The 25,049-nt window shown below is 39.2% G+C and overlaps 1 protein-coding gene across 1 annotated transcript; it reads left to right on the forward strand.

Moving 5' to 3' along the window:
• Positions 1-1,228: 1,228 nt before the first annotated feature.
• LOC137280904 (clathrin heavy chain 2-like) lies at positions 1,229-22,926 on the forward strand. Its single transcript, XM_067812092.1, has 9 exons — positions 1,229-1,401; positions 16,536-16,652; positions 17,549-17,651; positions 18,665-18,817; positions 19,431-19,549; positions 20,332-20,496; positions 21,368-21,484; positions 21,583-21,756; positions 22,471-22,926. The coding sequence occupies exons 1-9, from the start codon at positions 1,345-1,347 to the stop codon at positions 22,576-22,578; spliced, it is 1,113 nt and encodes a 370-aa protein (XP_067668193.1). The 5' UTR covers positions 1,229-1,344; the 3' UTR covers positions 22,579-22,926.
• The last annotated feature ends 2,123 nt before the right edge of the window (positions 22,927-25,049 follow it).

Genomic DNA, 25,049 nt, shown 5'->3' on the forward strand with positions numbered 1-25,049 from the left:
TTGTAGAGAGTTTCTGTAGACTGAGGACATGCAAAGTGTTTGCAGAATGAGGACATGCATGAAGACAGCGTTTGGAGACTAAGGCCATGCACCGCGACCAAAAAGGTTACCTAGGGCTCGAGCTTCGCCAAGCCCGGATAAATACTGATTTCATCACACAGACAGGCCGATAAGGGACAGTTCATAATATATGGCTAGGGGTGTGATGATGGTGATTTGTATGGAGTTGCATGTACAAAGTGAATGACAGCCCCCTTACACCAAAGTCATATTACGTCACAGAGATACTCATTTCATCACAAAGATAATGAGTACATCTCAGACATGTTGACTGCATCACAGAGATAATGATTACATCACAGAAACACTGCTTACATCATAGAGACATCCTGATTACATCACAGACACACTGATTACACATCATAGAAAGACTGCTTACATCATAGAGACAATGGTTACGCCATAGAGACATGTAATGGTTACATCATAGAGAAACTGATTACATTGTTGAGGCAATGATTACATCACAGAGACATGCAATGCTTACATCGCAAAGACAATATTTACACCACAGATACACTGATTCCATAAAAGAGACATGCACTGATTACATCATAGGAACATGTAATGATAGAGACAATGATTACATCACAGAGACAGTAATTACATCACAAAGAATTCCGGATTATAACACAGACACACTGATTATATCACAGTGACATGTAATGATTACACCAAAGAGACAGTAATTACATCACAGAGAAATCCTGATTTCAACACAAACTGATTACATCACAGAGACACGTAATGATGACATCTAGACACACTGATGCAGAGACAATGATTACATGATAATTCTTCGGGTGGAACATGTTTCCATTTTCAGGTAATTTCCGTCACTGTGGCGGGTGTTACAGATACGAAAGGACGTACGTGCCCCTATTTGTGAACACCTGGTGGCATCACTCTTTCAGACTGGCCATGAGACGTAATCTTTTGATTCACTTAGACTGGCCAAAACAACGTCTGGGTGAAACTGGTTAATAAATGTATGAATGTCAGTCTAGGCGATACTCTGCTCTCTGCGACCCAGTAGACTGTAATATAATTTTGGTGTACCCAAGCCTCGTCACATAACGGAACACCCGCCTGTCTATTTCCTTGCGTGGTATGAATACATCCGTTGAACACAAACGTAAATAGTTTTCAGGATACTAGCATCTAAGTTGACATTGCAAATTGTACTTCCGCTGAGGTTGAAATTGACATTTTGTTGATATAGGAAAAGAGGCAAAGGCAGCTCTACAAGGATTATCATGGATGTTGTAGACGACAGTAGCTAAAATGAGCATTGATTCACAGGAGCGAGGTCCTCCCATCACCATCAATGAACTGGTGCAGGTACGTAGGCAGGTGCAATTGTTCATCAATCCGTGGCGACGGGTGATGAAGCGAAGGAGGTGTTTTGATTTCGCAGTTTTTAAAGGTGCGTTCTCCAAAGTCAGCTGAGTCAATGTACAGAGACTTTTGTCAGTCAGTTATTTTGACGTTATGTGGAACGTGTATTACTCCCAGTTTGGTTTTTCGTATAAATCTGGTCATATTTGTTCTTTGTATTTTGTTTATTGTTCAAACCTGTCTGATAATAACATTCAGGACCAGTTGAATTGTCAGTAGCGGGGACGAATTTAACTTTTCTTAATAAGGGGAGCACTGTCCACGTTAAAAGAGTGCAAAATCATTACTGTGTTGTACAAAATGTAATCTGTGAAAAATTGTAGGTGTCAGACTCACTGACTTGGTTGACATGTCATCAGTTCTCAATTGCGCAGATTGATGCTCATAATGTTGATCACTGGATTGTCAGGTCCAGACTCTATTATTTACAGACCGCTGCCATAAAGCTGGAATATTGCTAAGTGTAGTGTAAAACTAAACTCACTCACTCACTCTTCCATGCAGTTCCAGAGGAATCAGTATGCATAAACTTTATACAATTACTTGACTGTCAATTACACACCCTAATGGCCTTGTCAACAAATTGATTTAGACCGCAACCCTTGTTACTCATGTAACTGCTGACTCTGCCAACACTCGTTTGAATAATTGAAAAAGAGTCTTTTAATAATTTAATAATCAATCAGTAGATGGATGCACACCATAGTTGTTTGCCATGCACAGCTTACTGCAGGGTTACTTGGCTGCCATCTGGGGTTTACAGATGTAGTGTGATATGTACAGATGAAGTGTGATCTGTACAGATGTAGTGTGATTCTGATCTCATCCTTGGGGTTAGGTACCACTTTATGATCCTTATGACCCAGCCACCCACCCACCCTCTTTTTGTCATCCCCTTTGACTGTGTCGTACTGAAAACTGTTTACATAGAATTCTGAGTGTTATAATTTATATACCACATTTAACTGTGCCGGAAATTTTAAGATTTTAACTTGTCAAGGGTTATCAGACAATCAGTGTCTCTCCCTTCAGTGTCAAAACTCTGTGCAGATTTTAGCATTAGTCATAGAGATTATCATAAAATTTGATTCAGTTATTTTTTTCTCCCAATATACCAGTTTACAGAAAAAAACAAACGTAATGTATTCATCATCATCATCATCATCATCAAATATGACCAAATCATTATGTTTGCAAGGTAATAGTAGAAGTGACAGTACCCAGTACATGGAGACCAAGAGTGTAGAATGCGTGTTTGAAACTTTCTCTTTTCGTTTATTGAAAGAGATTAGGTAGTGAAAATGAAAATAAACACAATGCCAACATGGGTGCAAGTTAGGGGCAGTTAGAGACGGTATATAGCTAGGAATGTGGAGGTGCTATTGTGTTCGATCCTGTGCCTACTGGGCAGTGGGCTAGCTCAGAAGTTAAAGCTTTTGCTCATTCCGCTGAAGACAAAGGGTTCTATGCACTACATGGTAACAATGTGCGAAGCCCATTCTGGTTTCTCCTGCCATGATGTTGCTGGAATATCACTAGAAGCAGCATTAATGATACTCACTCACTCACCCACCCCTAAGACTACTCATCACCAGCAGCGACCTTTACAAGCCTCTTCTAGATTCAGCCATTTTGCCATATTCAGTTTCCTCACTAGAGCATGTTCTCAATTATTTATTTAAATTTTTATCAATATCTGTTTGGAAGAACTCCAAGATCAATGAAATGATCCTGACTAGTACTTGCAGAGGTTATCCCAGACAAGACAAAGAATTTTCTTTTCTGCTTTCAAGAGAATACGATGATGTATATACTAAGAGATTTTTCTCTACATCATGTTTTGATAATCACCTTGTTCAGGTGGCTGAGTTTTGTAATATGAACATATCATTAACTCAGGTAAAGAGTCATAATGCTGAATCTTACAGGTTTTACACCTACCACAGTTCATGATGATTATGCACCCATAATGTCCAGATTACCAGGGTTTGGTTGTGTTATTTGTGTCTATGTTATGGTGTCTAAAATGATGTTTGCTCCCAACAAATCAGGCATGAAGGTGATTGCTAAAACTAACAGCCAGTATTGATAGTTGCTAGAGTAGATGATAACAAACTGTCATATTTCGTCTGCCTCTGCATTGCAGTCATTAGTATTTCTTTGGGCAATGGAATAACCCTGTGGTTTAGATGTTCGCTTGTCATGCTGAAGACCCGGGTTCTGTTTCTGGAGTATTGATAAAAGTGACATGAAACTAAACTAACTCAAACTAAGTATCTTCAACTGCAGCTTTACAAGTCAAAAAAGAAAAGAGCTTATACCAAGAGTCAGGATCAATGGAGCAACATGTTTAGCAAAATACCATGCCATTCATCAGGTACAGTGATTGGTCGGTTTCCTTTGAAGATCTTACCAGATGCACCTCGAGTTAATATTTTCAAGATTGCAGCATTAGAAATGGAAAATACAATCAAATCGCGATGAGTGGAATGCTTGCATGTCAAATAGTATGTATACCGCAAGTACCTGTCGGTTCGGACTATTCTCTATTATAGATGTCATTGTTTGATTTCCGGTCTCATAAATTGAGGACACATGTTCCCATGAGATTCAAACAACAGCTATGTTGTATACATAAGCTGAAGTCAGTCAGTAGGAAGTTTATTGGTGTAACTAACTGATTCAATTAACAATCCAGTGTGGCTCACACCTTTCCGCCATTGACTGCTGAGTTTAAAGGTAGATTTAACGGTTTTATGGAAATGAGCAAATTAGTATGACATTGTTTTAACTCAATTTAATTGTTTGCTTTATATAGCAGCTTTCATTTGGTTGTTCCTGTTCGTGATCTGTATATCATGGCGGAGTTACAATGTTCCCAAGGACCAAATCCTATGGGATATCCAGATTTGAAACACCAAGTCCAAAACGTAAGCACGCTCTAAAAGTGGACACTACAGAGAAGTTGGCAGTGACCACTGCTGTGGAGGCAGATACCAAATCCAAGAATGAAATAATAATAATAATAATATATATGGATTTGTATAGCGCCAGTATCCAGATAGTCCTGTTCAAAGGCGCTTTTTGTATGCATCTGACAAGGTGCAGTCACTCAGAGAAATAGTGCAGCCTGAATAAGAACGTTTTCAGCGTTTTCTTGAAAGAACAAACGTTCTCAACACTTCTGATGTCCAGTGGGATGTTGTTCCACAGATCTGGGCCTGCCCTTGCGAAACACCTGTCTCCAAATGTCTTTGTCCTCGTACGTGGCATGACTAGCAGCTTGGCACTACCAGAACGAAGAGAACGAGCTGGCTGATGGCACTGGATCAACTCAGAGATATATGATGGAGCAGTACTGTGGACAGCTTTGTACACCAGAACAAGAATATTGAATTCAGTTCGTTTGGCTACTGGGAGCCAGTGAGGCTGCTGAAGGACTGGAGTAATGTGGTCATGTTTGTTAGTACGAGAGAAAACTCTTGCAGCCATATTTTGAAGTCGCTGCAACCTTGTAATTTGGTGTTTAGGTAGACCAACCAAGAGGGTGTTGCAGTAATCCAGACGGGATAGTACATAGGCATGGACGAGTGATGTAGCTACATGCTTGTTTATGTACTTCCTTATGAGAGGAATGTTTCTGATATGGAAATACACTTGTTTGCAGATTTGACCAATGTGATCATCAAGACAAAGAACTGAGTCCTGAATATCCACAGGATTGCGAACTTTCTGTTTTGGTTTTATGACAGCATCACCAATTTTGAAGCCTGGCAGTGACAAATTTTTCAAATTGGATTTTGGGCTGATGATGAGAAGCTCAGTCTTGTCACCGTTTAGTTTGAGAAAGTTTACAGCCATCCACTCACAGATATCAGCAACACATTATGATTGAGATAACGAAGCGAAGGACGATGGTCTACTTCAAGATTGCGAGAGAGTTCTGGAATTCTGCCTATCACTCTTTCTACTTGTTTGAAAATGGTTGATAAGATTAAAGAATCCATGTTACAGTCAGGCGCAAAGCATCATAGGTTATAAAAGGCCAAGTTTCAAGAAGTTGACAAAGCCACATCTGTTAAGCCGCATTGTTTTAAGAACATCAAATCTCAGCCAACTTCAAACTGTCACAACAAGTCTGCCTGGATTACATCCGGTTTATTTGTGGGTTGGGTAAAATCATTAGATAAACAAATGAATTGGAAGAAGAAGAAGAAGAAGAAGAATGCTCTCAATAGTCTCATTATAGACAACTGCCCTATTCACCCGAAACATTACTCTTGTGTTCCGTCCACCAAACACAACTTCAAAAACAACGCAGCCTATGGACTAAGGTGTTATCAGTAATCTGAAGGCCCACTTCAGGAATGCAGCTCTTGACCATTACATAGCAGCGATCAATGACAGTAAGGGATGAGTAATCACAATGCTTGATGCCATGTGCATGTTACGGCATACATGACAGAAAGCCAGAAACAATCTCCATCTGCTACTGCCACACTGGATTCGTTGTGAAAGATGCTGCACCTCCTGATGCTCCATGTGAATCAGACAGTGAAGGTGACATCCCTGAATCAGATTACATGTACTTCCAGGTTATGTGACTTCGACCAACTATGTAAGTGTTGATCACAACATTGAAACATGTACCCCTTTATATGATGCCTACGTCATTGAGTCTTTGCTGGGTCCCAGGACCTGTCACAATGACGACTAGTCTGGTTTTGAAGGTGACACACCCTGCCATCAAATCACCACCGTCTGTATGGGAAACATTAAAGTTCTGTCAAGGATTGGAGGAATTTCTTTAGCCAGTTACAGGTACAAGCAAGGAACATTCATCCCATTGGACAAGCATCTGCGAATTTGTGGATAAATGTACAAATAATTCTCAGAAACAAACATTAATGTCAGACCTTTCCAGAAGGGAGTTCGCCTTTTTGTTTCAATAACAAGATGGTGCCATGGATATATCTGTTGATTGCTGAAAGATTTTGTTCATTCATTTTAAGAGGTACATGTATTTTGTATTTCATTGTGCTAGTATTAAAATGTCCTCTTATATTCACTTTGTTTTCATTGTCTATGTCACCTAATGTATTGTGTGCTGTAAGCAAGGAATTGTTCAGTATTCGATTATTTTTTGTTTGTTTACCCTCCGTAGACATACCCTTGTCTTGAATACAATACCAATAAGCTGAAATTGTTACTTGGTCCTCAGAGATTTGACTCATCGAGATTTATACTATTAAAGAAAGTTTGGGGGATGTTGGATTTACAAGATCGATAAAATGCAAATGATGAAGCCAATGAGGAAACAGATGATAAAGAGAAATAAAGGGAAAATGTGACCATTTACAACACGTAGTACATTGGCATTGGCAAAAAATGGCTTTCAAAATAGAATATCCCCAGTGATGTATTCAGATCTTTGTTTAGCAGTACTGACAACTGAGGTCTCATTTTAATAAAACTGCTCTAAAGACAGACGAGACACTGAAGACCACAACTAGTGTACCAGTCTGCTGAAGGTGAAACTACCTCATGTGCAGTTATGTACGGAGCTACACCTCTTGAATCTCTCACACATCATCGATCAATGTACTTATCTGTAGTTTCTTACTGGTATTGAGTGCAACATATTGATTCTTTTGTACGTAACAACACGACAACTATAGCAACCGGGATCAAACAAATGATACCAAAATATTGAAAACAGATATCATAAAAGCATGTGAAGCAACAAGTTTGAACAACAAACAAGCCCTGTGAAAATTTGGGTTAGAATTTGTCTTCAGCAACCGTGTCTTTCGTAACAGCAACCAACAGGATTGGGTAGTCAGGCTAGCTGATGTGGTTATCACGTGTAATTTTCCCATTGGAATTGATTGATGTTCTTGATCAAGTTGATATCAATTTATGACAGGATTGTCTGGTCCAGACTCAGTTATGTACAGACAATGGTCATATAGCTGAATGCAGCTTGTAACAATAAACAACAAACAAAACAAGGTTATAAGGTTATGTCATGCACTGAGTTTGTCAAACACGACTCACTTATCACGATTACTGAGTGAGTTTAGTTTTACGCAGCATTCAGCAATATTGCTATATGGCGGCGGTCTGTAAATAATCAAGTCTGGACCAGACAATACAGTGATCAACAGCATGAGCATTGATCTGTGCAATTGGGAACATGTCAGCTAAGTCAGTAAGACTGACCACCAATGCAGTTAGTCGCCTCTTGTGACATGCATGGGTTTTCTACCCTGGATCCGCAAGCCTGTGTTGTCTAGCCTCAGAAGTGGTATTATTCAAATTAACATCTGATAAAGGTTTTACATATTTCTTTGTGAATCAGAAAAAGGAGTTATTCAATGCATAACATCCCATGAAGGAACAGTGGCAATATTCTATGGACTACAAATATGAACACAATGTGTACAAAAAATACAGAAATCCACATATACATGAGGTACATCAAAACAATACCATTTGAAGACATGTAGTATGACAGCTTGGAAACAATATGAGGACAGAGGATACTATGGTGATACAAAGAATCTGTTTAGAATTGTAGATCTATATGATGACATATTGTAAAAATGAAGAATCAATTGGTCCTTTTGGCAGAGTGAAGCAAATTCTTGATCCTGATAGTAAAATAGAGCTGAATGCAAGTGTGTTATGCATGGCCATGCACAGTCCAGGTTTATCCCAGTTTGCCTGCCTTGCTGAACATAGTGGGGCCTATTTTAGTAATGGAATCCTGTTTGAACTGATCACGCTGATGGTGGTGATCAAAGAGATGGCAGACCCATATTCTCATACTGGAGCCTTGTAATGGATAGCACTGGAAGGTGTAGAGGTGGTTTGGTAGTCGGCAGAGGTGGCCGTTATTTTCAGAATCACACCATGCTCACAACTTTTATACTTAAGCTGATGAGGTTAGTGGTAATGGGTGTTGCCATGGCAACTGCTAACAGATGGAGTTTCTGTTTTATTTGAGACATATAGGAGTCAACTCTGGTCTATGATTCATCTGTCAAGGGCAGACAACAGTTTTAGATTGGGTATTTATTGTGTTTATTGTGATATTTCTGGTAGTTTTTGTTTGCAAATTGTTTTCAATAGAGACCTGTGAAGGTCCGGCGTAGAATAGGCCTTTAGCAACCCATGCTTGCTGTAGAAAGGCGACTCAGCTTGTCATAAGAGGCAGCTAACAGGATCGGGTGGTCAGGCTCGCTGACTTGGTCGACACATGTCATCAGTTCCCAATTGCGCAGACCGATGCTCATGCTGTTGATCACTGGACCATCTGGTCCAGACTCTGCCATATAGCTGGAATATTGCTTAGTGCGGCGTAAAACTAAACTTACTCAGTTATCATGATAAGTGAGTGAGTCATGTTTGACAAACTCAGCTGTTTTGTATTCTCTTAGATGGTCGGTCAGATAATTTTATGAAATTTTCTGACAGTCATTATTAAACACACTGAATACATACATAATATGACCAGGCCTGAACAGTGATCAATATGTGCTTTAGATTATATAATGCTTGTGCATTGTTCCAAATGAATGAGTATGGGTTTTCACAGTTGTTGGTAATATACCAGTAACATCATGGCAGGGGACACCAGAAATGGGCTTCACACATTGTACCCAACAGGGGAATCGAACCCAGGTCCTTGGTGTGATGAGCAGACCCTTTAACCACTGGGCTACCCTGGGATCGGGTTGTCAGGCTTGCTGACTTAGTTGGGACATGTCATCGGTTCCCATTTGCACAGATTGATGCTCATGTTGTTGATCACTGGATTGGCTGGTCCAGACTTGATTATTTACAGAGCACCGCCATATAGCTGGAATACTGCGGAGTGTGACGTAAAATTAAACTCACTTGCTCGCTCGCTCGCTCACTCACTCACTCACTCACTCACTAGGCTACCCCACCTCCCCCACATGATAACACAAGACTTATTGTTACATGAAATGAGCCGTACAACTGATGGTCAGTCTATATGTACTGTCTAAGCAAACTTATCCTCAGTACTTTTCGTTACGCTCCACTACTGAGTCTAACAAAACCTTATGGGAGGTCGCATCAGGTTACCTTTGAGATTGACCAATCAGAACACAGCTTACCAGATCGCGAAAGTGGACATTCGCACATATCTTTTTAACTTTTTATCTCGAAAAGGTCCGTACTTGAACGATTCTGAATGTTATATAGCGTATGCTTGCGTACGGGTGATGCACACAGCGTACATACAACCATGACAACAGCGAGTAAACAGTTGCTGAAAATGGTGTTTTTGGCAATATTCAAAGATGTCATCATGCGGAAATATTAGCTAATGGTAACCATGTCAACAGAAACCTCAAAGCGTATATACTGCAGGTCAAATAACTGTGTTATATGCGGATTTTTGTTTGTGGAGAGATCTGTGTCAGTGACCTGAATATTTTGAAAGTCCCTCCAATCCCTAAATAGTAGACGTTGTCTGTTTGGTTAAATCTATTTATCTGTCTCGCATTTGGTTGGACGGTCATTGGTCTCTCAAAGGTTACCTGATGCGACCTTCTACTAGGTTTTGTTAGACTCAGTGGTTGAGTGTAGCAAAATACACTGAGACTAAGTTAATTAGACTGCCTATATCATATGTCCATATCCCTACATAGGGGTGTATAATTTTGGAACGTGTGTGTTCAAGAAATATCATATTACGAACAAGAAAATAAAATATTCATGAATTATTTGTATTTGTTACCTCTTCTTGTGAGAGTTGACTAACAGGAATAATTGGTCAGGCTGTCTGACTTTACTGATGCAGGTCATCTTATCCCAATAGCAGGGATTGATCAGTTTGATGCTTATGATGTCAGCCAGTGGGTTTTATGGCCTATACTTGAATTCTTAGAAAGTATTGCTAAGATTAAATCCAGATAGGTGTTTGTGTTACATGAAAATAAACCCACTCACTCACTCACTCACTCACTCAAGCCCCAGTCACATTGCATTTGGTCAGAAAAAACTAGTTTGTGTTTTCAGACTTCACAGAGGTGAAGATTGTATGATTTTGATAAATTTTACACAGATTGGGCTGATGATTCTATCATCTTCTTTTCATTTGGTCCAGCCAAAGTAGAAATTAGACACATAGTAAAAGATAGCTGGGTTTTTTTTTAAGCTCTTATCAGTATTAGTATGAATGTTAGAGTGAACGAGTTTGTTTGTTTCTTATTTTTAAATTTCAGCATTTCTACCAATAAGATTTCATGCTGTACAAATGAGACTCACCCTTTTCTGGCAGTAATCCTTAGTCTTGTAACAGCAACTTTCTGACAACAAAAACATTAAAATTTATAAACAATTGTTGGAAATTCTTATGTCAGAGTTTGACAGAGGTAACATTTCTGTGTCATACACTTCATCTTCACATGATGTTAGATGGATTTCTGCATTTGTTTAATTACGTCTGATTACTTTGCTATCTTCACACTATCACCATTAGAGCCACAGTTGAAATCGTGGTCTCAGTCATGAACTAATCGTGGTAATCCTATCAGATCTTATAAAGATCTCAAGGTCAGTCATGGCAATCATGATGATCATAGAAAAATTTTGGACAGTCCAAAAATTTTCTATGATCAACATGATTATTTGTCAGTCGTAATCGTTGCATCAGATCGTATTGAATCGTAACAAAGTGCAACATATCGCATCTAATCGTGCTTCCAAATCGTGGTGATCAGAATCAGTCGTGGACAAGACAAACACCACAGTGGTTGTGTTCACTCTGTAGAAGTTCAAGGAACAAAGAAGTCCATGTTCAGTGGGGCTGTATACGTACCAGTGAGGGTGCAATCGTAGCTCAAATCGTGATCACCTCGATCTTGATCATGAAGGGCATTGCAACCACAATCGTATCCTATTGCAGCAAAGCGCATCATTTGTGATGAGCTTATCAGAACGTATCTACATGAATCACATTGTCCCAAATCAGGACCCCAATCGCGATGATCGTGTCAGATCAAGACCCAATCGTGGGGTTGATATGGACAATCCTATCACAACGTATGTGATTGTATCTGAACGGGAGATCAGATCTTGACAATATCTCATCAAAACGCAACAGACTGTATCAGAACTTGTCGACTCACATCACCTTGTATCCAAACCTGAAATTTCAGAGAAGTTCAGCGATCAGCTACAAATGGTCAATGGTGGCATTTGTGATGAATCGCACAACAGTGTGAACCTAGCATAAGTAAAATGGATGGAAAGGTCAGCAGTAGAGGAGGTTGGAGGCCAATATTTCATTTGTTCTCCTCTAATTATGATCAGTGAAAAATCAAATTGGTCAGGGAAAGTGAGGAAATTTTAACTGTTGTCAACTGTGGCAACCTTGATTAAAGGCCACCAAAGAGACTAATGCTCAGTCTGTGAATATATATAATTTGATAGTGATAAACTAACCCATATAAATTGAAAAGGAGCCCCAAGGAGATACAGACACCTGAACTTGAGGAAATCTAGACTGGCTTCATTAAAGGCTTTTGCATTGCAGAAAGGGCTTGGCATTAGGGAAAATAACCTGGTTCAGGGACTGTGAGACTGACTAGCTACCAAGATATGTCCACAGAATATGCAAGGCAGGGCATGACAGTGACATGTTAAGACAGCTGAAATGTGCAGGACAGTCAGCACTTTATCAGTATTGCATCATGACAAATGGAGGTTTATTTTGGCAAATATACTGTATTTCAGTATACTGTGATGCAGCTGCCTGTAATGTGATGTGTATTACGGTGTATTTGGAACTTTGGACATTGAGTGACACAAATTTCAACATTCTAAGTCCCTAAACATATATATTATGGTTTTGATAACACTAGACAGAAATCTCAAAATTAGGTTGCATAGCGTTTTTTCTTTGAGAGTTTGTGTAGATTTTAGTTCAATCCATAAAGATAATCTCATAAACTTGATATATGGTCTTTACCCAATATTCCGGTCCTCAGCAAAATTAGTGCAATATGTATGATGTGAAAAGAGCAGTGCGACACACTGTTATACCATGCAGCCTTAAGAGGAATGTAAATATTTTTCATTAAATGTGAAGATTGTTGCCATCATAACAAACTGCAGAACTCGCTACAATGGATACATTTGAAGAAAATCATATGTACAAGGTCAGCAGTTTAGTTTTACCAGTTGTTATGGCAACACTCCACTCTGGAATTAGAAATCATCCCCTGGTACATCCTAGTCCAAGACTATTGCAAGTCTGGAGAGACTAGTTTTCTTAAAAACATATTATTTTACATAAACACCTGTTTGATATGACTAAACATGCCCACCAGTATGGATGCAAAACAGCATTGAAACAAAACCTCATTCAAAATCTGGAATAGTGGCCACATTATGCGCTTCAAGAGCTGCAGCAATAATCAATAACATGAAATCCAGTGGGCTTCAGCATGTTCTGTGGAATATGCACTAAACACCATTATACGGTCGGTTTACCAAGGTGACATGATTGCATCGTTATGCACCATAACTGTCGATTACACAGCTCAATATCTGCATCAGCCAGAGGACAGATAATTAGTTCTGCTGGTTGATTCACTGACTGCAACAGGAATATATTGTGCAGTGTTTTTAGGGGAATTGTACATACAAAATGTTGATATTTTCGTGTTATCAGATGTTATCAGGGTCCATTGATTGAAAACGTTTGTTTAACAAGTGCAGAAAACTTCCATCAACACCTATTTGCTGCTAACTATGTTCAGCCACGCTGTAAGAGAAATATGCATGGAAAAATATTGTCTTCATTTTGTATCCAAACCAAACTTAACAAACGCGTTATTGAATGCTTTTATGCTGACTTGTGAGGTTGTTTCAAATATTGAAGTCTCTATTGTGTGCAAGCAGGAAGGTCGGAGTGAACGCATCTAAGATGTATTCCAAACCTTCAGACGAACGAGTAGAACATTTTTTTCTTTTTCGAATTTAGCAGCTTATGTAGATTGTCTACTTCAAATTCCGTCTGCATTTCATTCTGAGTCATGTTGACATTGCCCACTGATCATTGTTTATTTACGAATGGCTGAAACATGTGTCTAATCATCGTGCATGTTGTTCTCAATGGATTCTCTGGAGGAAAATGTATTTTTGATGCATGTCTGTTGTTTATTTCAGCATGTTTTCACATTTGCAAGCCAGGAACACTCCATCTGGGAATTTATGCATGTTTACCAGCTATCCTGGCTTGTTGGACATGTCAATCATATCATAGATTGTATAGAGAAACTCCTATTGTCCTAAATCTCTTGCTAAGAATTGATGTTCAGCAACCCATGCTTGTAGGAAGAGGCAATGGGATCGGGTAGTCAGGCTCACTGCTGGATGCTCATGCTGTTGGTCACTGGATTGTCTGATTCCTGATTGTATCATTTACGCTGCCATACAGGTGGAATATTGCTGAGTGTAGCATTAATCAACTACCAAACCAAACCTAAATCTTTGCCTTATGGACCATGTCCATCCTCAAATGAGATTCTCCCATACAGCAACCTCTGCTTTTGTGATTTTGATGATTTTTTAAAGCCTTCCGCCTTATTGGTTTATGCAGACATCACTCACTTATCCATCCCTTGGTTGTATATTCCTGTCTGGAAAACAGACTACTAGTTTTGTATGAACAGTCATTATATACAGTTAGGATGAATCTGTGGAATGTGTTTGTACCTTGTTTTATGTATGATGAACTTTTGTATTCATTCCAATGTTTATGATGAACAGTCAGTACTAATAAATCAACAGAAATACTGGGTCACCTCCCAAAACCATGAAATGTACTGTGTCTCTTTCTAAACCTGGTATACAGTCACACCTCATTTGTTTTGTCTATTTATATTAACACTAATATCAGCAGTTCTACAGATAACCATTGTATATTTATACAAATAAAGGTCTGTGCCGTCACCTCTCGCTTAAGCATTCTTGTTCCGAGTTGGTAAATTTAACAAGCATGCCACATTAAATCCAACATGTCTGATGTCAGCACAACCCGAGTTGGATTTTCACCTGGTTTTCATTGTGACTTGTTTCATTTCATCACAATGGTTACTTGGTAATGCTGACCCTATCATACTTAACACAGACCAGTCTTACAGAGTTCTCAAACACGTCAGTGATCACATAAGTGATCACAGATGTCACAGAAGAGAACAGAAGCCCTCCATTACCATACATAAGTGTTGTAGGTGGCCAAATATATTGTTCCAGCTGTCTTAATAGGTAACATGGCTAATGCTGGTCAGTGCTGGAGAAACAAGTAATGATTGACAAAATGGTTCTGTGTTCTGTTCATTGAGGGGCAGTGCGATAGGCAAGTGGTTAAAGCATTGGCTGGTCATTCTGGAGACAAAGGTTCGCTTTCCCACATGGGTACCCTGGGTACAGTGTGTGAAGCCCATTTCTGGTGCCACCTGCCATGGTATTGCTGGACTATTGGTAAAAGAAATGTAAATACTCACTCACTCACTCACTCAATAACTCACTCACTCAATAACTCACTCACTCACTCACTCACTCACTCACTCACTCACTCAGTAATATGGTATGATGTTTCCTTGTTTCACCAGATTTAGAATCTGACCCACTCAGACCTTGCTGATGTTGTTGGCCAGTGATCATTTGTCTTTAACATTGTTGTGTTTCAGAGGGTATTTAATCTTTGTTCATTAAGGACAAGTAAAGTGAGAAATGAATGTCTGTTTTCCTAGATGAATTTAATCATTTGTTTAGATGATATTAATATAAAGGGAAAGTGGTGGAGACTTTTGTTCCAGAACAAAACAATTCAGGGATGTGGTGTAAAACGTTTGGAAGAGGACCCCATTTTGCAAAACTCTGGTAATCCTAAGATCTCATAACTTATCTTATAGCATTCATAGTCATGAAAAGTTACAGATCTTAGTGTTAGGAAAGTCTTGTGAAACAGGGCCCAGCATTGCCTAGATGCATTTTTAATGTTTTCAATTGGCCAGTGTTTCTCTATCTTGTAGTAGATCATAGCCACAATACATGCATTGTTTCCAGCATCACATTGTATGCATCACTGAATGAATGGAACAGCCTTTGATGTCATTGTGAATATATGTAAAATAACATATAACATGCATTAAGTATTAATGACCTGTGATTAGCTTTCCATGACTTTGTTCTTGTTCGGGTAGAATATACTACCGTAGCCCTGTCTGCACAATAAATAGCTGAAGGAATCATGCCATAAGTAGATAACTGAAGGTGCCTTAAATGTTGTTAGTGATAAGTCATATGGGTGTGGAAAGCTGACAGAAAAAGTTGTCAACGAGATTAAAGGCAGATGCAGGCAGATGTCAGCCTTTGTAAATCCAGCAACAGTAAATTCACCTACCTCTCAATTTTATTGATGTCTCTGTGGTAAGATGGTTTATGTTAGATTACCAAGCCCATATTAAAATAACATAGCTCATGTAGGGACAGAGAATTCTGTTATAAATGTATGAAAAAAAGGCCCTTAAAGTAGATTGCCAGTTCAGTATTTACGGACTTGTGCAGTTTTCTGTGTGAGGGTGTGAGTGAGTTTAGGTTTACGCCTCACTCAGCAATATTCCAGCCATATGGTGGCGGTCTGTAAATAATCGAGTCTGGACCAGACAATCCAATGATCAACAGCATGAGCATCGATCTGTGTAACTGGGAACCAATGACGTGTGTCAACCAAGTCAGCAAGCCTGACCACCCGATCCTGTGAGTTGCCTCTTACGACAAGCATTGTCGTCAGCAAGCCTGACCACCCGATCCTGTGAGTTGCCTCTTACGATAAGCATTGTCGCCTTTTGTGGCAAGCATGGGTTGCTGAAGGCCTACTCTATCCCGGGACCGTCAGGGGTCGTAGTCATCTGAACTCAAGGTGACATTGTACGATGACCTGTTGCTACACTGATGATGATGGACGCTGATGTGCAATACATTGTATATGTTAAATGTCCCCTAATGTGGCTGTGTTGTGATTTCAGTTGGCCCACATAGGGATCCCCCCGGAGCAGGTAACATGGAACAGGGTCACGATGACCTCAGACCGCTGGATCTCCATCCGACATGGGAGCCGAGAGGAGATCAGCAAACCGGCCATGGTAGGTCACATGAGGAACACTCTCAACCATTTTTGTATGCTGATTATCTGTACAAAGATCAAGCCATGTGTGCCATTGTGCAAAACAACCTTAGCGCTAAGACTACCTTAAGCCTATGTTATGATATGTGAGTCACCTTGGTGCTAAGATTGCTTTGAACAATGGCCCCCCTGGATATTTTTTATGTATTACCTGGAACCTACATCTTCATGGTTGGTTGGTTGGTTGGTTGGTTGGTTGGTTGGTTTGCTGGCTGGCTGGCTGGCTGGCTGGCTGGTTGGTTGGTTGGTTGGTTGGTTGGTTGGTTGGTTGGTTGGTTGGCTTGCTGGCTGGATGGTTGGTTGGTTGGTTGGTTGTATCATACAGATACTTAAACACTCAGTGATTATCTTGTGCTGATGACCCATCGCTTTCCATGCTCATGTCCTGAGCATCCCTGATGTTTTCCACACAGAAACAGAACCTGATGGAAGTGTGATAATATGCGAAAACCACCATACAATGTGTTTATTGTCAATCAGGAAATACGAGTCCTTGAACAGTCTCCATTATTATTTGCATGTGTTTGCAATATAACTTGTAATGATGAAAGTGCAACCGATATAGATAGGCCATCCTTCTTAAACATGTTAAGCAGACTGCATTTTTCATCCTCAAAATCTGGTTTATCTACAGTAACGTATGGTAACTGAGTGTATGTATTGCCATCAAGAAGTTTATATCAGTGTTTTGCTTCATCAGCCTCTTACTGCAGTATAATGCTGTTCTTCAGTATCATCACATCACTGGTGCTAGTGACAAAGTATTTAATACCCTGAGACAGAACTGCTTTTGTAAAACAGTACAGTTAGTCTTAAAAGGTTTTTGTGTTTGATTGGTTGTTTTCTCTCCACAAGGTGACAGTCCTGAACCCTAAAGATGGCACCATTTCGTATGCTGGACAGACAAGTGCTGATTCTGTCCTCATGAACCCGAGTCAGCCCATCATAGCATTGAAAGGTATGACAAGAACTCACTACTTTATCAGTCTGATACAAGCAAACCTGTTACATATGTTGTAAACAACACAAGACATGTAAAACCTACAAAGTAAATTAACCTTGCCACTTCCTGTTACATTACTCCCGCAAACCTGTTACATATGTTGTAAACAACACAAGACATGTAAAACCTACAAAGTAAATTAACCTTGCCACTTCCTGTTACATTACTCCCGCAAACCTGTTACATATGTTGTAAACAACACAAGACATGTAAAACCTACAAGGTAGATTAACCTTGCCACTTCCTGCTCTCTATACTTTTGATAAGGGATGATTTTAAGCATAGCAAATGTATGGTCATGTTTTCCAACAACAATATTGAAGGCAGTTATTGAAAATAATTACATGAACAATAGTAAATTGCCAGACATTTTATTCCATCAACGTAACACAAGAGACTGTAGACTACACTAAGTAGTAGCGACATTGTTCACGCAGCAATCCAACACATGCTTTTATCAACTAAATCAAGCGACTGTTTTCAACCCCTTTTGAGGGAGTTAATGGTACAGATTGACGCATATTCAAATGTACAGACATACAGTGAAGAACTTGATCATCCATGAAGACTTGTTATTCCTTAGCGAAACCTGACTGTTGGGTCTGTCTTTTGTCTAATGCCACACTCAGATATATCCCAGCTGTATGACATAGGTCTGTTAATATTGTATCTAGACCAGACAATCTTTCATCAGGCAGCTCATGAAAGACCTGGGGCTTCTGCAAATGATAATGCCCTTCCAAATAGCATTACCCTACAGCATCAGTTCTAACCCAGAACTTCTCATGTTTTCTAATAAGCTTCTGAAGGAGTGAATGTATGTTGTTTTCAGCCACATTCAGACTCGATTATTTACAGATCATTGCCATATTGCTGGAATATTGCCAAGGACAGCATAAAATGAAACTCATTCACCCACTCACTGATGAGATGAGAAACGGTACAATGTTGTTGTCTGTTTGTCTTAGCGGGACTGAGGTTTGAAGTGTTCAACCTTGACACCAAAGTAATGATGAGCAAGACACGGTTGCACGAACCCATCATGTACTGGACGTGGCTCAACTCGGACATCATTGGCATGGTAACAGACACGGCAGTCTACCACTGGGACCTCTGGCAAGGTAAGCTACTTGTCTTTTGCCCAGAAACCTTGACAGTAAATCACAAAAATATATAACAAGACAAGATATGACAAGTCTAGATGCCTCTGCTCTGTTAGATTACAGATTGAACTTGTTTTCATTTTGATTTTACTTTGTAATACAAATATAGATACTTTTATGAGGATAACAGTATTTCAGATGTAAGCTAAGTTTTTGTCAGAAGCCTGGTACACCATATATCTGAAATGTCTAGGCTGTTTGCCTGATGCCAATTTAATGCAAAGAGCCCTAAATTCATTTTAGCCTTGAAAAGCCCTAATTGCCAAGGAAATTTTTCAAGTGAGATTTTGCAGGAAACTAATATGTAATAAAAATACCTTGCAATAAGAGTGGGTAATTAAACTCCATTAATGAGCAAAACTTTCTCAGTACAGGGATGTAGCTGGGAGTTATTTCCCTTGGGTGATCTGTCCCACATCACACCAACCAAGGGTGTATTCAACAACCTTTATGTTATATATGTTGCTATAGTTTTCCTGAAAATGGTTGATTGGGTCATAAAAAGCCCCTTATTTGATAATCTTTATGGACCCTGTGACTGTACACCTGACAGTATGGTGTTACATTCCAGCTGAGAGTCCTCCAGAGAAGATGTTTCTCCGACACACCCGTCTGATGTTCAGTGAGATCGTTAGCTACAAGGCCGACCCTGGTCTCAAATGGCTTGCTCTTACCGGACTTATTCCAGAGGTAAAGTTTTCAGGTTTGCCCCGCACTGGGTGTAGTCATAGGGTCCCAATCTTCTGGCAATCTTCTTTTTGGTCTTCTTTAAACGGAATTACTTCTTAGACTGTGACTTTTGGAAACGTGATAGGTGACCTTTTGTTTTGTTTTTAAACCTTGGTAAGGGTCTCAAAACATGAATTATTCCTTGATGAGCACAATACTAAGCTTTATACCTTCAACTAGTTTGAAGCAGCATGTTATGGTTACCATGGTAACTCTTCAGGCAGGAGGACCAAGCTTTTGTTTGACAAGGCAAACACATATGTTATTTGACATTCTGCACATGAAACATGTCTGTGATTCATTATACAAACTACGATTGAATTTTAAATTGTTAGGTCTAATCACAGGCAAACTGTAGCACAAATAGGGTTGCACAACAGAGAAAAAAATTACCAGTCATCCGATTTATGTACAACTAAGCAAGCAAAGCTTGGTGACATACTTCCCACTCTTTGGTGTGTCAAATATTTTTGAGGTTGAAATAAAATATCGCCACCATCAAAGATAGGTGTACATTTCCTCGCAGGTTTGTGCTCACAGATTTCCAGCTTCATATATAAGAATTACTTGCATGAAATATATTTCATCAACACTTTAAGCGCCACTCGTTGCATGAAATCGTTCTTCATCCCCATTACCTCTACGTGTTTCCGTTTCTTCACCTTCATTACCCCAGCCAGCTTCATGTTCAACAGGACTAACTTGCTTACTACGTGACTTACCGTATACTTGTTCTATGACAGGATGAGAAGATCACAGGTGTGACACAGCTGTACAATGTGGACGAGGACATCACGCAGTGTATCAACGCACACACTGTCTGCTTCACAAGATACAAGTTTGATGAGAATCCCTCATCATCAACTGCACTGTGTGTTGGGTCCCGGGATGTTCAGGATAATGGCAAGGTATGGATGAGGCAGAAGAGATGATGGTGATGAGGATGATAATGCTAATGAGGATGAAGATGATAATGAAGGTGGTAATGGTGATGATAATGAGGATGAAGATGATAATGAGGGTCATAATGGTGATAATGAGGAAATGAAGATGATATTGAGGGTCATAATGGTGATGATAATGAGGATGAAGATGATAATGAGGGTTATAATGGTTATGTTAATGAAGAGAATGAGGATGAAGATGATAATGAAGATGGTAATGTGATGATAATGAGGATCAAGACAATAATGTGCACGGTAATGGTGATGGTAATCAGGATCAAGGTGATAATGAGGGTCAAAATGGTGATGATAATGACATGAAGATGATGAGGTTGATAATGGTGATAAAAATGAGGAAAATGAAGATGATAATGAGGTGATATTGGAGATGATAATGAGGAGATCAAGATGAGAATGATGAAGATGATCATGGGGTGATATTGATGATGATAATGTTGATAATAATCAAGATGATAATGAGGGTAGTAATGGTGATGATAATGAGGATCAAGATGATAATGAGGTGTTAATGGAGATGATTATGAGGAGGATCAAGATGATAATGATGAAGATCATGGGGTGACAATGAGGAGGATGAAAGTGATAATAGGGATGATGATGATGATGAAGTCGACAAGGATGATAATGAGGGTGATAGTGAAGATGAGGGTGATTATGGCGATGAGGATGAGGAGGATGACAATAAGGATGATATTGGAGATTGTGATGATGATGAGGATGAGGATAAGCTTGATACTGGATGAAAGTGTTCATACTAGTAGAAAGTACACTGTCATTCACATTCTGACATCATTCATTCCTGCTTTCCATACAGGTGTATGTGATCGAGCTGGGTCCATACAAGGCAGGGAATTTTGCCCCAAGGAATGTGTACCACCACGTTCAATACCTGGATGATTATGACCGATATGACTTCCCTGTCTCATTACAGGTAAAATATTTCATCCTCATCTTGTTTTCAGGTAAATATATATGTAACTGAAACTGAAACATTATTGACCCATTCCTCCATGTGTGTTTCATTTTCAGGTATCCAGTAAGTACGGCCTGCTTTTTATGATCACCAAGTATGGCTACCTGTATCTCTGTGATATGGAGACAGCTAGCTGTCTGTGCTGCACGCGAGTCTCCACTGACATCATCTTCGCGTCTGCTCTCAACAATGAGACACAAGGCATTCTGGGAGTGACGCGGGGCGGACAGGTAGGCATCTAGTTACCTATTTGTAATATCTTTAGACATCCCTGATAGATATATCCCTTGACATTCTTTACAAATCTTACAATATTCCGGCTATGTGGGCCAAACTTTCTGGGAAGGAAATTCAAGCCTGCATTTATTGACTTGTTACTTGTATGCTGTAATTAAAAGTTGAAAGGCACTAGAATGACGTAAGTAAAATGTTTGGTAGCTACAAAGATGGACAGTAGTCAACATGGTCAATGACATAAGTAAAATGTGGAACAATACTTTGTTGCTCGGTGTCCCTACACTGCCAGAAATGGTCATTGGCAGTAATCATGGCACAGTTTATGACACCTTGCTTGTCAGTAGCCCAGTGCTGTTCAGGGTCCCCATCCACGAAGCATAGCCCTAGGGCATTTGCAACCTTTTTTGAAACAATATAGTTTTGACAGGTAACTTTATGAATGCTCTGTGGATCGGGACTCAAGAGCTCTTGTATCCAATGGGAAATAACCTTATATATCATGAACCCCGTGGAAAATGAAATACCAGATATCTGTGAAGACGGAAGTTAGACCAGGAGGTTCACACATTGTAAGTTATGTAACCATTCAGGGAATTGAACCCTGGTCATCATTGTGACAAGCAAACACCACTAGTCTACCCCACCGCCCACACAGTATTGAAAGAAATGGGTTAATGGTTAACTCACTCACTCACTCGCTGTTGCAGGTCGTCACGATTGATCTAAAGAAAGATGGTTTCATCTCCTACCTAAGAAACACAGCCAAGAAATCCTGTTCAGCAAAACGTCTCGAGAAGGCAATCTCAACACTGTAGCTGATTAGCAGACCTGAGGTCATGTGACCACAGCTGATGGCAACAACAACCTCACCTAAGCAGCTGCAATGTCGTCTACTGCATCACTGCACATTGATGTTGTCAGCAAGGATAAAACATTTCGGTTTATACGTGTCTTTGTGAGGATAGAACAGCCATACCCTGTGAATCTCTGTAGCAACTAGATCTAATCGCCATGGTTACAGCTGCTTGGTACAAAATAACTCTAGTCCAACTGTGATTCCGAGGAGATATCACACAAGGTCCTCCAAGGTTACTGTCTTGGTTCTGGTCAGTGGAAGACTAGTCATTAATCACGTTAATGCAGTGGTCCTACAGATTTGAAAAGAGGGGAAAGGAATCTGTTGATATATGTCAGCATTGCAAAAAAAGTGAAAGCAAGGAAATAAATATTATTTTTTTATTCCAAGTTAAATAACTTGGGAAAAATCACTGTAAATTTGTTTGAAAGATTGGTTTAGAGGAATGCATATACACTGCACACAGTATTACCATAAATAGGGCTGTATGCTTACATTGTGCTGGTGATACAAGATGGCTGCTGGTGATACAAGATGACTGCTCTGTATCATACTTGGTACAATACACAGACAATAAATTGATATTTCTCAGATTCGTCAGATTTGAAACCCATCAAACAGTCAGATTTTGGGGGGTTACGATAAATGTTTTCAGAACTGTTGTCTGTAACAGTTATTTAACACTAATTTTTTGTGATGCCTGTGTGGATTTTTTAGTCCTTTTTGTCACTGCATCATCTGTTCATGCATCACCTGATATATCATCCCAGAAAGTATGATGCAGCCATATTTGAGGAATCATTTCACCCCCTTACAAGGTCAAAACTCAAAATCAAACACAACATAATCAATATGTTTGTGATAGTGTGACAGGTTATTGAGAGCTTACTATTTTGAAAGTTAATATTGGAATGACTTTGTGAACATTGTCTTGACATGTAGTATGCAATTGTAGAAGTATGCTGTAAATCATGAACTTACATATAACGAAACTGATTCAAGCATCAAACCCTGACTTAAAATTTGTTGTAAGCATTATAACTAGTGTCATGAAATTGTTATCAGTCCTGCTTTGAACATGTTAGTTAATCAGCTAAGTAAAACAAAGATTGTGCACACAATTCCATGATGTGGCGATGATGATAATGAGGAGGAGGAGGCAGGGAATTTTCAAAGTATTTGTCTTTCTGTAAATGTAAGCAGGTTACATTCACATGTATTAATTCATTCTGACATTCAGTTCATGATTTACAGTCTAAGAAATACTATTAAAAAAGAACTAAATCTTTAATCTAGAGTGCATCTTTTTTGAAATCGATATCATCAAACTAATGGAGTTAATATATATAATTGTCCAGCTAATAGTATAATTGCTAATTGCTAAAAGCTAAATGTAATTAATCAAATACCTTGGTGAACTATTGTTTGCGTTATTGTTATGATACAAGACTTAAAGACACAAAAATTATGTGAAAGTGGATCTCACTTTTTAACATGACATAGACAGATACATGTCTCGTTTTAGCTTCTGTTTAACCTGGAAAGCCATCTTTGATGGCATGATTGTTCTGATATAAGCTACTTTTTTTTGTAGTATTTTTGTACGTGTCATCGGCAAGTATGTGTATGACATGTCATTGACAAGAATGTGTATGCCATGTCATTGACAATGATGTGTATGACATGTCATCAACAAGAATGTGCAGGGCACAGCCAAATAGGATTTAGTAGTTTTCAAAGGAAGGGACTTGGTCAAGAGTGACTAATCCTGCACTTTTTTCAAATACCCAGTTATGTCTCTGGAAGCAAATTGAACAGCTATATACTTGTCTTTTTCACAAACTTATATATTATTCTATATATTTCATGAAATCCAGTTCTTCAGGAAGACTACCGGTACATTTGTTTTTACAGTTTTGAGACTTTTTGCAGATTTCTTAGTTTTTCTCTTGTCAAACTGTCTTGTATTTCCTTCTCATTGGTTGACTTCTCTGTGTGTGAATCATGGACATGTTGTCAGGTTAAGACAAGAAACTATACCCTCACTCCTGGAATGTCCTAACATTTGATTAGTTTGTTTCAAGCAAGTGTAACGTGCATGTTGAATTTGATAATCAACAAAACTATGTTCTACTCAACTTTTATTTTGAGTCAGCTGGTTCCTATTGTGATTGATTTTTGAGCAATGTTGTCCAACAAATAATATTCCTGTTTGCTTGAAACTGGCTCATGCGTTTCATTTGATGTCCACTTTAACTTGTACATATCTACATGATGGAGGATACATGGATAAATAGCCAACTGAAAGAGACCACGTATATCAGGGCCCATTCCTCAAGGCAATTGTGGCACCACGATAGTCAAAAGTCAATGTTAAAGTATGGGAGTTGCGACTGTCGTAGCACTACAATCACCCTGAGGAATGGGGCC

The sequence above is a fragment of the Haliotis asinina genome, chromosome 1 (genome assembly GCF_037392515.1).
Source record: "Haliotis asinina isolate JCU_RB_2024 chromosome 1, JCU_Hal_asi_v2, whole genome shotgun sequence".
Classification (NCBI taxonomy): Eukaryota; Metazoa; Mollusca; class Gastropoda; order Lepetellida; family Haliotidae; genus Haliotis; species Haliotis asinina.

What these genes read in the sequence shown, in the direction of transcription:
- LOC137280904 (XM_067812092.1), top strand. Translation starts at nt 1,345, where the DNA reads ATGAGCATTGATTCACAGGAGCGAGGTCCTCCCATCACCATCAATGAA. An exon ending in CCATCAATGAACTGGTGCAG is followed by an intron (nt 1,402 to 16,535) that starts GTACGTAGGCAG and finishes TTGTGATTTCAG; the next exon opens with TTGGCCCACATAGGGATCCC. An exon ending in GCCCATCATAGCATTGAAAG is followed by an intron (nt 17,652 to 18,664) that starts GTATGACAAGAA and finishes TGTTTGTCTTAG; the next exon opens with CGGGACTGAGGTTTGAAGTG.